The sequence below is a fragment of the Leuciscus leuciscus genome (genome assembly GCF_965113295.1).
Source record: "Leuciscus leuciscus genome assembly, chromosome: 18".
NCBI classification, from domain to species: domain Eukaryota; kingdom Metazoa; phylum Chordata; class Actinopteri; order Cypriniformes; family Leuciscidae; genus Leuciscus; species Leuciscus leuciscus.
Window position 1 is genome coordinate 16,021,496 of NC_138742.1, and position 12,425 is coordinate 16,033,920.

Sequence of the window (12,425 nt, forward strand, 5' to 3'; positions counted from 1 at the left end):
TGAAATGCTGTCCCCTTTTCTGAAATGTGGTCAAGAGTTAATCATGAGGGGATAAAAAATTATTTGGTTAAGTTACACATTTTGCTCTCTTCGTTCAATTTACTTAAATTTCTTCTGTTAAATATAATAATAAATATTGTCTTTATTTTGAACAAAGTTGGCAATTCATTCAAAATGAATCTTAAAAAACCCCACTGTTTCAGCTGTGGTCCGGTCTGGGCATCTATGCATTGTGTTTGGGGGCGTGGCCACACACTCTTTTATCTGAATATTAAGTAGACCTGAGAAATAATTGGTGGCTTAGATTGTAAGGCATTGTTTTTGGTCATTTTTAAAGGGGTATGGTTGTGTTTCTGTTTCGAGTTAAATGATGTTTTATTGGAAGTCACCATTATTGAAATTATTGTTAATTTTAATTAAGTTTGTACTGTATAAATTAGTGTGCCAGATAAGTTTTCTGCTAGTGTATGAGAAACAGGCTATTCAACAAATGAATGATAATTCTCATTTTTACAACTGTAATATACCGTGATGTGCAAATAATTACATAAAAGCATGAGAAAAATCAGGCTGAGGATTAATTAGTTATTTCATTTGTAGCCTCATTTATGCAGTTTGCTTAAGTGGAACGTGATTAGATGTGTTTGGATTTGCATTAATTAAAAGCATGATATTTATTTTTACATAGAAAATAATTAACAAAAAATAACAAATATGTTTAACTTGTAATATAACTTTAGATACATCAGTTTCATCCAACCACAGTGTCTTCTGAGCAATATTTGCTCACTCTTCTGCTGTGCTGCTTCTACTCTTAAATGCTCTCATTGATGGGTTTTTCATGTGTCTTTTCTTACAGTGGAAAACTAGAACCGCCAGTTTTGACAGTCAGGGGTCTTGTCCCTCCCCCAAACCTCCTGCCAGCCCTTGATCAGAGCCATATGTAAACCTACAGGCTCGGCATTCTCGCTGTAGTCCATTTGTCTGTCCGATGAAAACAAGAGCCCTGCTACTTTCACGTTACCTACGGGTTGATTTAGATGGTTCCCAAACGTTGATCTAAGATCAGACCCTACTATCTTTGCCCCGATGTTCCTCATGTTCAAGCTCTTCCAGTCCTTATGATCCTCAGTCAATTCTTGGAAGTGTTGTACAAACCTTTGTACCTAGAATACTCTACAAAGCCAACTTGTGTTCCTAGTATAGCTTGGTATCGTCAGAGATGTTTCTTTCCAATATGAATTTTCCTGAAGCATTTGAAATCCGATGCGCTATTCTGCAAGCGGTCTACGTGCAAACAGAAGTTTCCACACAATGCTACAAAGGTCTTTGTGGATGAAAGATTAAATATTGGAAGTCCTAAGAATGAAGTCAAAAAAGTTGGTAGCCTATATAAAATATTGAGGGAAAAGGACAATGTTTTGTGCGAGTGCGAAAAAGAGAACGCAAACGGATTTGTCATGTGCTATTGGCTACTACAAACAAACTATGTTCTCTGTCAAAACCTGTGTGAAGGTGTACTTTTTGAAATATTTAGCGGTTTATAGATGTTGTATAAATGTTATGTGTAAAAAGAGACTATATATATATATCAGAGCACAACAAACTTTTCCTATCCAGTAATCTCTTGATGAAACACAGATGGTTTACATGTAAAGAACTTCCTGTTCACACACAAAAACACTTCACATGTAGCTGAATACATTTACGTGATTAAAATAATATTCATCGTCAAGACCAGGTACAAAACTGGGCATTTAAGGTAAAAGTGCTGAAATATCCATAGAGATCTGTCTTGATTTATGTGGGTTGTACTGTATTCACTGTTGTTTTAATAGTCTAACGCTGACATCTCATTCATCTTTTGACATAATTTTATTGAGTTATATTGTACTGTCAAAGTTTTCCATATTTTGTCTGGAAAAATGTCTGGAGTAAACAATGTATGCTCAGACTTATAAAATATATTCATATTCTGTACTGTTTAAAAGAGCAGGGTCGACATTACATAAAATAACTATCATACATCTTCAGATTCATATTTTTATTTTATTTCACAACAATTATTTGTAAAAAATTAGGGATATTTGAAAGGATGTGCATAAAATAATGTGGCACTGTACAGTCTGTATCCAGCAGAACTGTAACATGGTAATATCTGCATAACCAAACAATTCCATAACTGTCAACTAAGTAAGTCTAAAAAAAGTCATGCCATCTTGTGCAAGTGTTATTTTTATAATATGTAATGCTCAACAGAGCAGTGAAAATAATAATGTTATTTTTTAAATTGTTAATGTCATAAATGTCTTAACAACTTCCATTGCCCGCAATATTTTATTTGTTTATCCCTGTGGTTTCTCTGTTTTGTTTTACATTCATTCAACACAATTTAACTTGGAATTTAAATTTAGCAGAAAGAGATGCTCAGGCAAACCCCAGCAAAACGATAAATTATGATTATTGCAGTATATTCTCATGTCATTTAAAAAAACAAAACATAATGTAATGCATATGCTGGAAATAAGTTGCATAAATGCACAGAAATGACTGAATTATTTCAGGGCTTCCCTTCTGAGTCCTGGACATTTTGACTATATGTTTCAAATAAGAAAAGACAGACCATTCAAGTGCACATAACATCTGTCACAAAGATGAAAAAGATAAAAAATAAAAATAAACCCTATGCAGGCAGTTCATTGTCAGATGATGAATGACTTTACGCTCCAGTTGGTGGTGTTGAAATATCTTGAAATATACATGGCACTTGGGCTATTTTACATAATGCCCTCCATCATCTCATAGGGTAACTGTTAAGCTTTACATTTATATATAGATTTCATATTGTAACAGAATCTTTAAAAATTCTGTCAAAAAAGTCAATTTGTTGAAGAAATGGTTGTGACAAAGTGACAAACTTTTTGGTCCTGTTTTTACAATATCACCAATGTTGTAATACTCAGATAATATAAAGTGTGTTTCTGTAGGTGAATGTAAAGTTAATAAGGTTTAGATCTGGTTCTTTACCTCATCACTAACTCTTGTGTGCTGGTGTTTTAACAACCTGTTTCTGCCCCCTTGTGAATCTGAGCAACTTTCTAATTTTGTATTGATCATTTGTACTTGCAATATAACTTGTAATGTTTGAAAAGGTTCTTGTATTTCAAAAATGCCAAAATAAAATGTTGTTTCAGCCATTTCAAGGACAGAGTTGCTTCTCTTTCACTCTTGGGAACTTCTGTCATCAAATCACAAATAGTGGGTTACATTATAGAGACTGCATATTGTCTCATATTTTTTTATAAAATGTGCAACAAAAGCAATATATTTGTGTGTTGATAAAGGTAAAGGATTAGTTCACCCAAAAATTAAACATTTGCCATCATTTACTTGCCCTCATGTCGTTCCAAATATATAAGCCACTATATTTCAAGTCTTATGAAGTCATATAATAACTAATCAAGTTTAAAATGAATTCTGTACTGTAGAAAAAGAGTAGTTCAAATTACAGCATTAATCAGGTACAGGTAATTAAAACCATCATTCAACTTCAGATTAATATTTTTATTAAATTTTTTGTTTGTTTGTTTTTTCACAAAAAGTCACGATAGCTTTATGTGAGAATTAGAACCAAATTTAAGTTGTTTAACATTAACAGATAATTCAGTGAGCCTTTAAAGGGATACTCCACTTTTTTTGGAAATAGGCTCATTTTACAACATCCCCCAGAGTTAAACAGTTGAGTTTACCGTTTTCGAATCCATTCAGCCGATCTCCGGGTCTGGCGGTACCATCTTTTAGCATAGATCATTGAATCGGACAAGACCATTAGCATCTCTCTCAAAAAATGACCAAAGAGTTTCTATATTTTTCCTATTTAAAACTTGACTCTTCTGTAGTTACATCGTGTACTAAGACCGACGGAAAATGTAAAGTTGCGATTTTCTAGGCTGATATGGCTAGGAACTATACTCTCATTCCTGCGTAATAATCAAGAAACTTTGCTGCTGTACCATGAGTCCAGCAGGCGTAATGAAATGACGCAGCGCCTGAAAATAGGTCTAATAGGTTAGACAAACTTAGTCCCGGTCACGTTGGAAGTTACCGAGCTGGGGACTATTTTCAGGCGATGCGTCATATCATTACGCCTGCTGGACTCATGGTATGGCAGCAGAGTTTCTTGATTATTACGCAGGAATGAGAGTATAGTTCCTAGCCCTATCAGCCTAGAAAATCGCAACTTTTCATTTTCCGTCGGTCTTAGTACACGATGTAACTACAGAAGAGTCAAGTTTTAAATAGGAAAAATATCGAAACTCTTTGGTCATTTTTTTGAGAGAGATGCTAATGGTCCTGTCCGATTCAATGATCTATGCTAAGCTATGCTAAAAGTGGTACCGCCAGACCCGGAGATCGGCTGAATGGATTCGAAAACGGTAGAACTGTTTAACTCTGGGGGAGTTGTAAAATGAGCCTATTTCCCCAAAAAAGTGGAGTATCCCTTTAACTGCTGCAACTGAATAACTGAATCAGTGAATTGAACTTGAGAACAGATTCAGTCGTGAACAAATCATTCAGGCCGGTTTTGTGAACTGGATTAGCCAATTCATTTAAAAGTTCTGACTCAGAGAAGATTACTTTTATGGTGGTTTTGAGTCCTTTTTGACGTTTGAATGCCTCAATCCTCATCCATTCCCAGAAAGCAACATAGTGTCGGCCCAGATCCGGACCACATCTGGTACATGTGGATTCCATGCGTACCAGATGTGGGCCGGATCTGGGCCGACACTAATATTGCAGTCTCGGTTGTCATTTATTCTTCAACATTTTTCCATTTGAGTTCCATGGAAGAAAAAAAGTCATACGGACAACATGAAGGAGAGTAAATGATGACAGGATTTTCATTTTCAGTAATGTTTTGTAGCCAGGAAAATAAAGCCCTTTAAGAACGTAAGAGGTCCACTATTCCTCAGGTGGTGGCATTACCGCCCATAGCTTCTTCTTCAGCGCTAGTTTATACAGAATCTGGTACCCATCATCCCATGCATAGAGCTGCCGCTCCTCAGGATTGTATTTGAGGCTGGAATGGGCCCCGTAGCGCCTGGGGAAATAAATCAGAGGGGCTTCGCCGCTGCTAACCATGTCATTCACATCGAACACACACTGCACACGCGAGCGGCTCGGCGGCTTGGTGTTGTAAACCACATAGACTGTGCCACAGACAATAAAAGCAGCTTCAGCGTTGTTTCTTGGACAAGCCGTGTCCCACATCTGTTCTATGTCCAGAGAGTTAGAGTCCATTTTAGCAAGATTGATAGTGTCTCCAGCTGGATACAGTGCCCATAGCCCATCCTCATCCACCACCAGGTCCACCAGCGTCTCTGGATTGAGTTGGTACACTGGGCTGCGGTCCTCCATGGGAAGCACTGCACTGTCTGCAACTGAACCATTCTTGAGGTCATATTTAATAACTTGGAGCTCTGAACTTTCACTGATATAATAGAGAAAGCCATCGTAGACTGCATGACCGGTCCCATTCCAAGCAGTGGGAACGGTGATCTGCCTGCCTTTAGACACGCCTGCTGATGCAGAGAGCTCTCGCACTGAGTTGAATTCGTACAGCGTGTTGTCGGATGTGCCGTTAAAGATGTAGACTTTTGCTGACCTGGCATCTTTGGTCCAGACACCTTTCGGGCTCCCCAACCTTTTAAGGATCTTCATTGCTTTTAGACGGGATACAATGTTCACGCACACTGTCAATGAAAACAAACATGATTAATGTCTACAGGGAGCAAACTATGATTAATATTGCGAACTCTGAAAGCAATTTATACAGACTGCTTAGTCTGCACAAGCACTGGAAGACAGCATTATGAAAAAAAATAGAGTTTGAACCCTTATTTTTCTTTATGGAAGAAATAAACCTAGTTAACTTGAATGTGAAATTAGTTAAAACTAATGTAAGCCTCCACAGTCGAGAGATTCACCCTTAAATGTCATGTATGCTTCTATAAATGTGCAGGATTGTGTGGGGCTTAACAAGCATGATTGTTAATACATCTTCATTTTAATATACAGGCCTTTGGGAACTATTTCTAAGATATTTCATTTCAAAGAAAACATTTAGAAACTTTATTAGTTTCTCCTGTCATGATCTGTCACATTTGTAGCTGAAACTCTATTAAAATAAATTGAGTCAGGCTGTTCTAAAACAATATATAATAAAGCTTATAGCAATCATTCGATTAAGAAAATGTTAATGTTATTTTAATTCACTTTTTATTTGTAGATTCCCTTGCCAGTAATTCTCTTTGTTACACAATGTTTTTGATAATATATACACTGGAGTTAAAAAATTTGGAGTCAGTAATAGGATTAATTAATTTTATTTTTTTAAGAAATTATTATTTTTTATTCAGCATGACACATTCAATTTATCAAAAGTAACAGCAGAGGCATTGTTAAAAATATATATTTCAAATAAATACTGTGCATTTATATTTTCTATATTCATCAAAACATTCTAAAAATGTATATGATGTTTTTTACAAAAAATATTAAGCAACACAACTGTTTTCAAAATGTATAATATTAATAAATATTTCTTGATCACCAAATCAGCATTTAAGAATGATTTCTGAAGGATCATGTGACACTGAAGACTGGAGTAATGATGCAATTTTACAATATTACTGTTTTACTGTATTGTATTCACAATATTACTGTTTTACCAACCCCAAACCTTTGAACCATAGTGTTTAAAGTATAAAAATATATATTTTGTTTGAAAAGAATTAAATAAATGTAATGGACTGGAATTTTGCCTGCAGCCTTCAGCTTTAGAGTGGATTTTTTAACAACACTGTCTTCAGTGGAGACAGATGAACTGTAAAGCTGTCAGATGAACAGGCAAATGAAAAACAAATACATTCATCTGCTTTGATTCCAGCCTTCTGGATAACAAAATAGGCTAGAACCCAACAACAATTGCATAACATTTTAACCACAAAAGCCAAATGGCTAATCTAGTGAACTGACTGGCTTGATTCTTTGTTCCTTGTTTCCTAATTAACAAGATGCAGCACATTTCCTCTAAACGAATAAATCCTCAGTGTAAGGCAACCGAGCATTAGCAGAAATTCTACCATTATACTGTTCAAGTGAGACAGTCACAAGGCCTACAGCACAATCCCAATATTGATGAGTGTAACTGGGATGCTAGTTCTCATAAAATACAAATATCTTAAAAATATAAAAACTCTGGAAATTACTGCTTTGTAACGGTAAGCTAAATCTCCTCGACCAAGAGTATGTCAACTGAAAGTAAATGATCAAAAGCTGGGCTTTAGCTTACAAAACCTGATTTCCCCGACTCACCAGACAGCTCAAAGAAATCTTCCTTCTTCCTCTCTTTGAAAACCGGGTCCTGTTCCACCATTTTGTCTGCTGCTTTCACACAAGGCTTAGGTGGATTCTTGGTTTCAATATAGTCCATCTCACGCTCCACGCGGTCTACCCGTGCTCCTGCGCCCTCCATGTCGGAACGCAGTTTACTGTGCTCCTTGCCCAACTTCTCCAACAGGTCCGCGGCCTGCTGCCTGAATTCCTTCAGGTCGGAGTTGTAGCGGTTGTTCTGTTCATGCCACAAGGCAATGCGTTCCTGGTAAAATGACAAACACTGAGTCACATAATTGTTTAAGATGATCTGATTCTGCAGCCAGATCAAAAAGTGCAGCAGATTCTTTCCAATGTTAAACTCATTCCAATGGTGAATAGGCCTGCTGGGAATAATGGTTCAGAAGTGTTGAGTAATTCTGGACAGCATGTGTTAGCCCAGTCAAAGACAAAATCAATTCGTATCTGAATTCAGGAGATGGAGAACCTCAGAGCGATGTCTGAGGCTATCAGTCAAGGACACCATAAAATTCAATACATATTTTTAACAAATTGTGAAAAATCATTGCAGAGTTGAAGGGGTCTACAATTTTCGAGGCCCTTCAGTTCCACAAATCAGTAATAAAAAATTAAATAAAAACGCTCACTATTAATTCTTATTAAAAAACTGCCAAATGAGTGATATGATTTGAGGTACCTACTTGTTGCAGGAGGTACAGAACATGTCACAAAACTGTTCCCATACTATATTACTATAGTAAAGTACTTGAATATGGTGCCGAATTGTCAGTATTTTCATTAAATATGTATACCATATCAGTGTGGTCACCCCAGGGGCCTTTTGCTCTAGGCTAGCTGCTCAAGCTGACTTTAATATTGCATGATTTTGAATCAAAACGAACTTTGTTCCTCATAAATGTTTTTGCTCCATAAATATTAATAAAAAACAAAAAACAGTTACACTTTAGATCAGGGTCCAATCCTCACTATAAACTAGTTGCTCATATAACATGCATATTACTATGATATTGGCTGTTTATTAGTACTTATTAAGCACATATTAATGGCTTTATTCTGCATGACCATATTCTACATCCCTAATCCCACCTCATGCCTAAACTTAACAACTACCTTACTAACTATTAATAAGCAGTAATTAGGAGAAATGTGCAAGAGTTACTCCTCTTTTCAAAGATGGTGATAGATCTGATATGAACAATTTTCGTCCAATTTCTATTATTTGTACTACTGCAAAAAAATTTGAGAAACTTATTTTTAATCAATTATCAAAGTATATAAGTCAATTCAACATTTTATCTCCATCACAATCTGGATTTAGACCGCATTTTTCCACTACTACCGCTCTACTGAAGTTCACAAATGATGTGTTGTCATCCTTTGATGAATCTCAATTTACAGGTGCAATCTTTATTGATCTTACTAAGGCTTTTGATTCGGTTGATCACTATCTTCTTCTTCTTGATAAGCTCTACTCTATTGGTTTGAATCAAAATGCTCTTCTTTGGTTTAACTCCTATCTTCATAGTAGACGACAGTGTGTTGTTTTTTAGGGTTGCCAGTCCGACTATTTACTTGTTAATAAGGGTGTTCCACAAGGCTCCACGTTAGGACTTCTTTTTACTATTTTTATTAATGACTTACATCAAATGTGCTCTAATTCTTTTGTTCATCTGTATGCTGATGACACTGTTATTTACACCTCTAACTCAGATCTATTACAAATTCAGAATTCCTTACAGTCTGACTTCAACCTGGTACAAAAATGGCTTCATAGTAACAAACTTATACTGAATAGGAAGAAGTCATGTTGCATGTTGTTCGGAACTCGTCGTGTTTACTCCTCGGAGTTACAAATTAATTTCAATAACAGGACCCTTCTTGAGAAGGTTGACTCATTTAAACATCTTGGACTCTGGATTGATCCGGAACTTTCATTTAAACCACATATTGACTTTATTACTAAAAGATCATATGGCTGTCTAAACTCACTGTACCGTTCTATTAATTGTTTCACTCTTCCTGTCAGAAAAAGATTAATCTCTCAGATGATACTGCCTATTATTGATTATGCTGACATTGTTTATCAGAATACCATTGGCACCAATCTAATGCCCCTTAATGTTGTAGTTAACTCGCTTTGTAGATTTGTTTTGAGGTGTCCTTATAGAACTCATCATTGTTTAATGTATGAATCACTTAACTGGTTGCAACTTAAATCAAGAAGGCAATTCCACTGGGTTCAGTTTATCTTCAAATGTGTTTATTTTAACTGTCCCTCTCATATTTAAAATCATATCTAATTCCATGCAGATCTTCATATCCACTCAGACACATGCAATACCCCCTTTTTCTTTATACCCAGAATTTATAAAGAAGTTGGACGTAGAACGTTTCAATATAAAGCGCCATGGGACTGGAATAATCTTCCTCTTTCCTTGAGTGAAACTTCTTTTCACTTTTTCAGATCATCTCTAGCTCTATATCTTAAAACAACTTGTTTATGCTTTAAATTTTTAAGTTAACTTCAACCCTTTGTTCATTTGTTTATCTGTTAAAATATCATAGTTTCTCATTTATTTATTTAACTTTGAGTAAAAAACGTAGGTTAGTGTGATGGGTCGGTGTGAGTTGGTGAGTTTGTAGGTGTATCTGTAATGTTGTTATTTATTATTTCTGCTTATGATTTGTCTTTTGTATTCTGTATTCGTGTTTATAGGACCCTCTTGAAAACGAGATGTTGCATCTCAAGAGGCTATCGTTTAATAAATAAATTCAAAAGAAAAAAAAAATCACACACATTTTAAGAGTCACAGCATGTTCAGTGGACTCCTGCTGATTCAGGTAATCAAGTCCTGTCTGCATATGACAGAAATTATGACAGTAAATTGACAGAATAAATTCATTATTCTAATGAAGTGTATACTTAATCATGAGTAATTATTTTGCTTATTGAATCAGTGTAAGAATTTTTTCAGTACAGCTTCACTGAACAACAATGCTGAGATAAACTATTCTGTCAATCAAGAAAATGTTTCTCTGCACTGGGGTACAACTTCACTCAAGAAAAAAAGGGTTACAGTTTATTTTAAGGTGTCTTTGTTACAGTGTAATTATACATAACGGAGTAATATTAACTAACTATGTGCACTTACTATAGGGTTATGGTTAGGATTAGATCGTTATTACTATAGTAACTACATGTAATAAAGTGTTACCAAAAAAAGTAAAACTACTTAAATCTTCATTACTTTCTTCAAAAGTAATGAAGATTTAAGTCTCCATTTACTTAAGACTTAAATCTTAAGTAAATGTGAGCCAGCACTTGCTTAGATGAAGACTTTTTGTTTTGTCTGTTGATCTAAGCTATGGTTCTTTGGTTTGAGAAGTTACTTCAGAGTGTGTGTACTCTCACTTTGAACAAACAGTGCTACAGATATTGCCAACATTTTCAAGTGTTGTCGAGTTGAATAAATGTAAAGAACTCTCAGAATTAGCATGGTTTCAGAGTTTTGACGTATTCCTAGAAAAGTGGACGTCTCTGTAAAATGGCTGAAAACTAGCAGAACTGCAGACAGTATATTGAGACGTGGCCAGATGAACCAAAATGATCTTACCTCCATAGCAATCATCCTGTTTTCCAGATAGTTCATCAGGCCCTGGTAGTGGTACTGGCCTCTGGAATGAGCCAATACAGTCAAGAGAATGAAAAATATGGTGGCTTTCATGGTGGCTTTGGATAAGGGACGCTTTCAGGTACTCCACAAAACTAAAGAAGTCTCAAAAAAGATGTGCTGCAGCTTCTTATGGGGCGTCCTTGTCCTCTAGTAAGCGTGTGAGTGCTCACAAGGAGAAGGGACCGGAATCAGAGACTTCCAGGGTTTCATATTCGCTGGCTCTCTCACTTGGCTGGAATGTTTTTACTTACACTGAGGGGAGGAGCCATGTATCTCTGGCCTCTCTCCGTCCTCAAAAGAGAAGCATGTAGTGTGCCTGAAAGATGAAGTCACTGAAGTACAGTAAAAATCTACTAATGTCTACAAGAAACATGTCAGCAGTTTTGTAATAAAAGTACACTCTTAAAAAGAAAGTTTCCAAAAGAGAGTTTTATGCAATATAGTATATATGTTTTATATACGTAGCGATGCAATAGAAGAACCATTTTGGATTCTCCAAAGAACCTTTCTGTGAACAGTTCTTAAAAGAACCTTAGTGTGAAGAATATTTTTATTTTCTTCACAGAATAATCTGGAGAACATTTTTTCACTATAAATAACCTTTTGTGCAATGGAATGTTTCCATTGATGTAAAACTTTCTTCATAGAACCATTTATGCCAATTAAAGAACCTTTATTTTTAAGAGTGTATTACAGTCTGTTGGCTACATATGCACAAATTATTTGGACGCAACTTTATTCAACAAATTGGTTTAAATAGTGGTTGAAGTAGTTCAATATGACAAAGCAATTTGTTCTGAGATGAGCAAGAATCCAATTTCTAACTGTCAAACCTCCATCCAAAAGTTAAACCTTCATCGTGTTCGCTTAATCACAAACTTATCATACATGGATAAGGAAATCAAATCATCCTGGTTATGCAAATACCAGTGAAAGGGCACTTGGTTTATTTAAAGTAAAATGCAATTGAAAATCCCTTGAAAGTCAAACTGAATTATGCAGAGTGAATATTATTCACATATTGCATTTTTTGGATACTTTGATTAAATCTCTCTTCATCACCAACAAAGTAAATTTAGCTTAATTCTCAAAAGAAAAGTCCTTAAAACAGAAGAATGTTGTTAGGAAAGAATGGCTCAATACTGTGAATAAAAAAAAAGAAGCTTTTTACCTTCTTCATTCTCAGAGGTTTAACCTTTTATCATGTGTCCGTCGATGTGCTCTTCATGTAAAGTGAGTGAAGAAACTGACCTTTTGTTTTGACAGACAGATGAGCTATCAACTGAGCTCAATATATCCAAGGACAAAAATTTCTGAATTCAACACTTGTCACTA

General features: G+C 35.5%; 2 protein-coding genes across 2 annotated transcripts in view; one reads left to right on the plus strand and one right to left on the minus strand.

The window, feature by feature from the left end:
* syt6a (synaptotagmin VIa) overlaps window positions 1-2,681 on the plus strand; it is a 39,943-nt gene extending 37,262 nt beyond the window's left edge. Inside the window, exon 7 of the mRNA XM_082144547.1 lies at window positions 860-2,681. Coding sequence (XP_082000673.1) covers window positions 860-931 — 72 coding nt within the window. The 3' untranslated portion in view covers window positions 932-2,681. The remainder of the gene's footprint in view (window positions 1-859) is intronic.
* olfml3a (olfactomedin-like 3a) lies at window positions 2,496-11,330 on the minus strand. The gene is made up of 3 exons (XM_082144548.1): window positions 11,031-11,330; window positions 7,378-7,660; window positions 2,496-5,753 (listed from the first exon to the last, which is right to left on the minus strand). The coding sequence occupies exons 1-3, from the start codon at window positions 11,139-11,141 to the stop codon at window positions 4,963-4,965; spliced, it is 1,185 nt and encodes a 394-aa protein (XP_082000674.1). The 5' UTR covers window positions 11,142-11,330; the 3' UTR covers window positions 2,496-4,962.
* Window positions 11,331-12,425: the final 1,095 nt, after the last annotated feature.

Bases quoted from the DNA above. Each gene is read 5' to 3' on its own strand.
- olfml3a (XM_082144548.1), bottom strand. From the start codon at position 11,141: ATGAAAGCCACCATATTTTTCATTCTCTTGACTGTATTGGCTCATTCC. The intron at 7,661-11,030 runs GTAAGATCATTT...TCATTTTACCAG, and splicing joins ACAGGATGATTGCTATGGAG to GAACGCATTGCCTTGTGGCA. The intron at 5,754-7,377 runs GTGAGTCGGGGA...TTTCATTGACAG, and splicing joins AGATTTCTTTGAGCTGTCTG to TGTGCGTGAACATTGTATCC.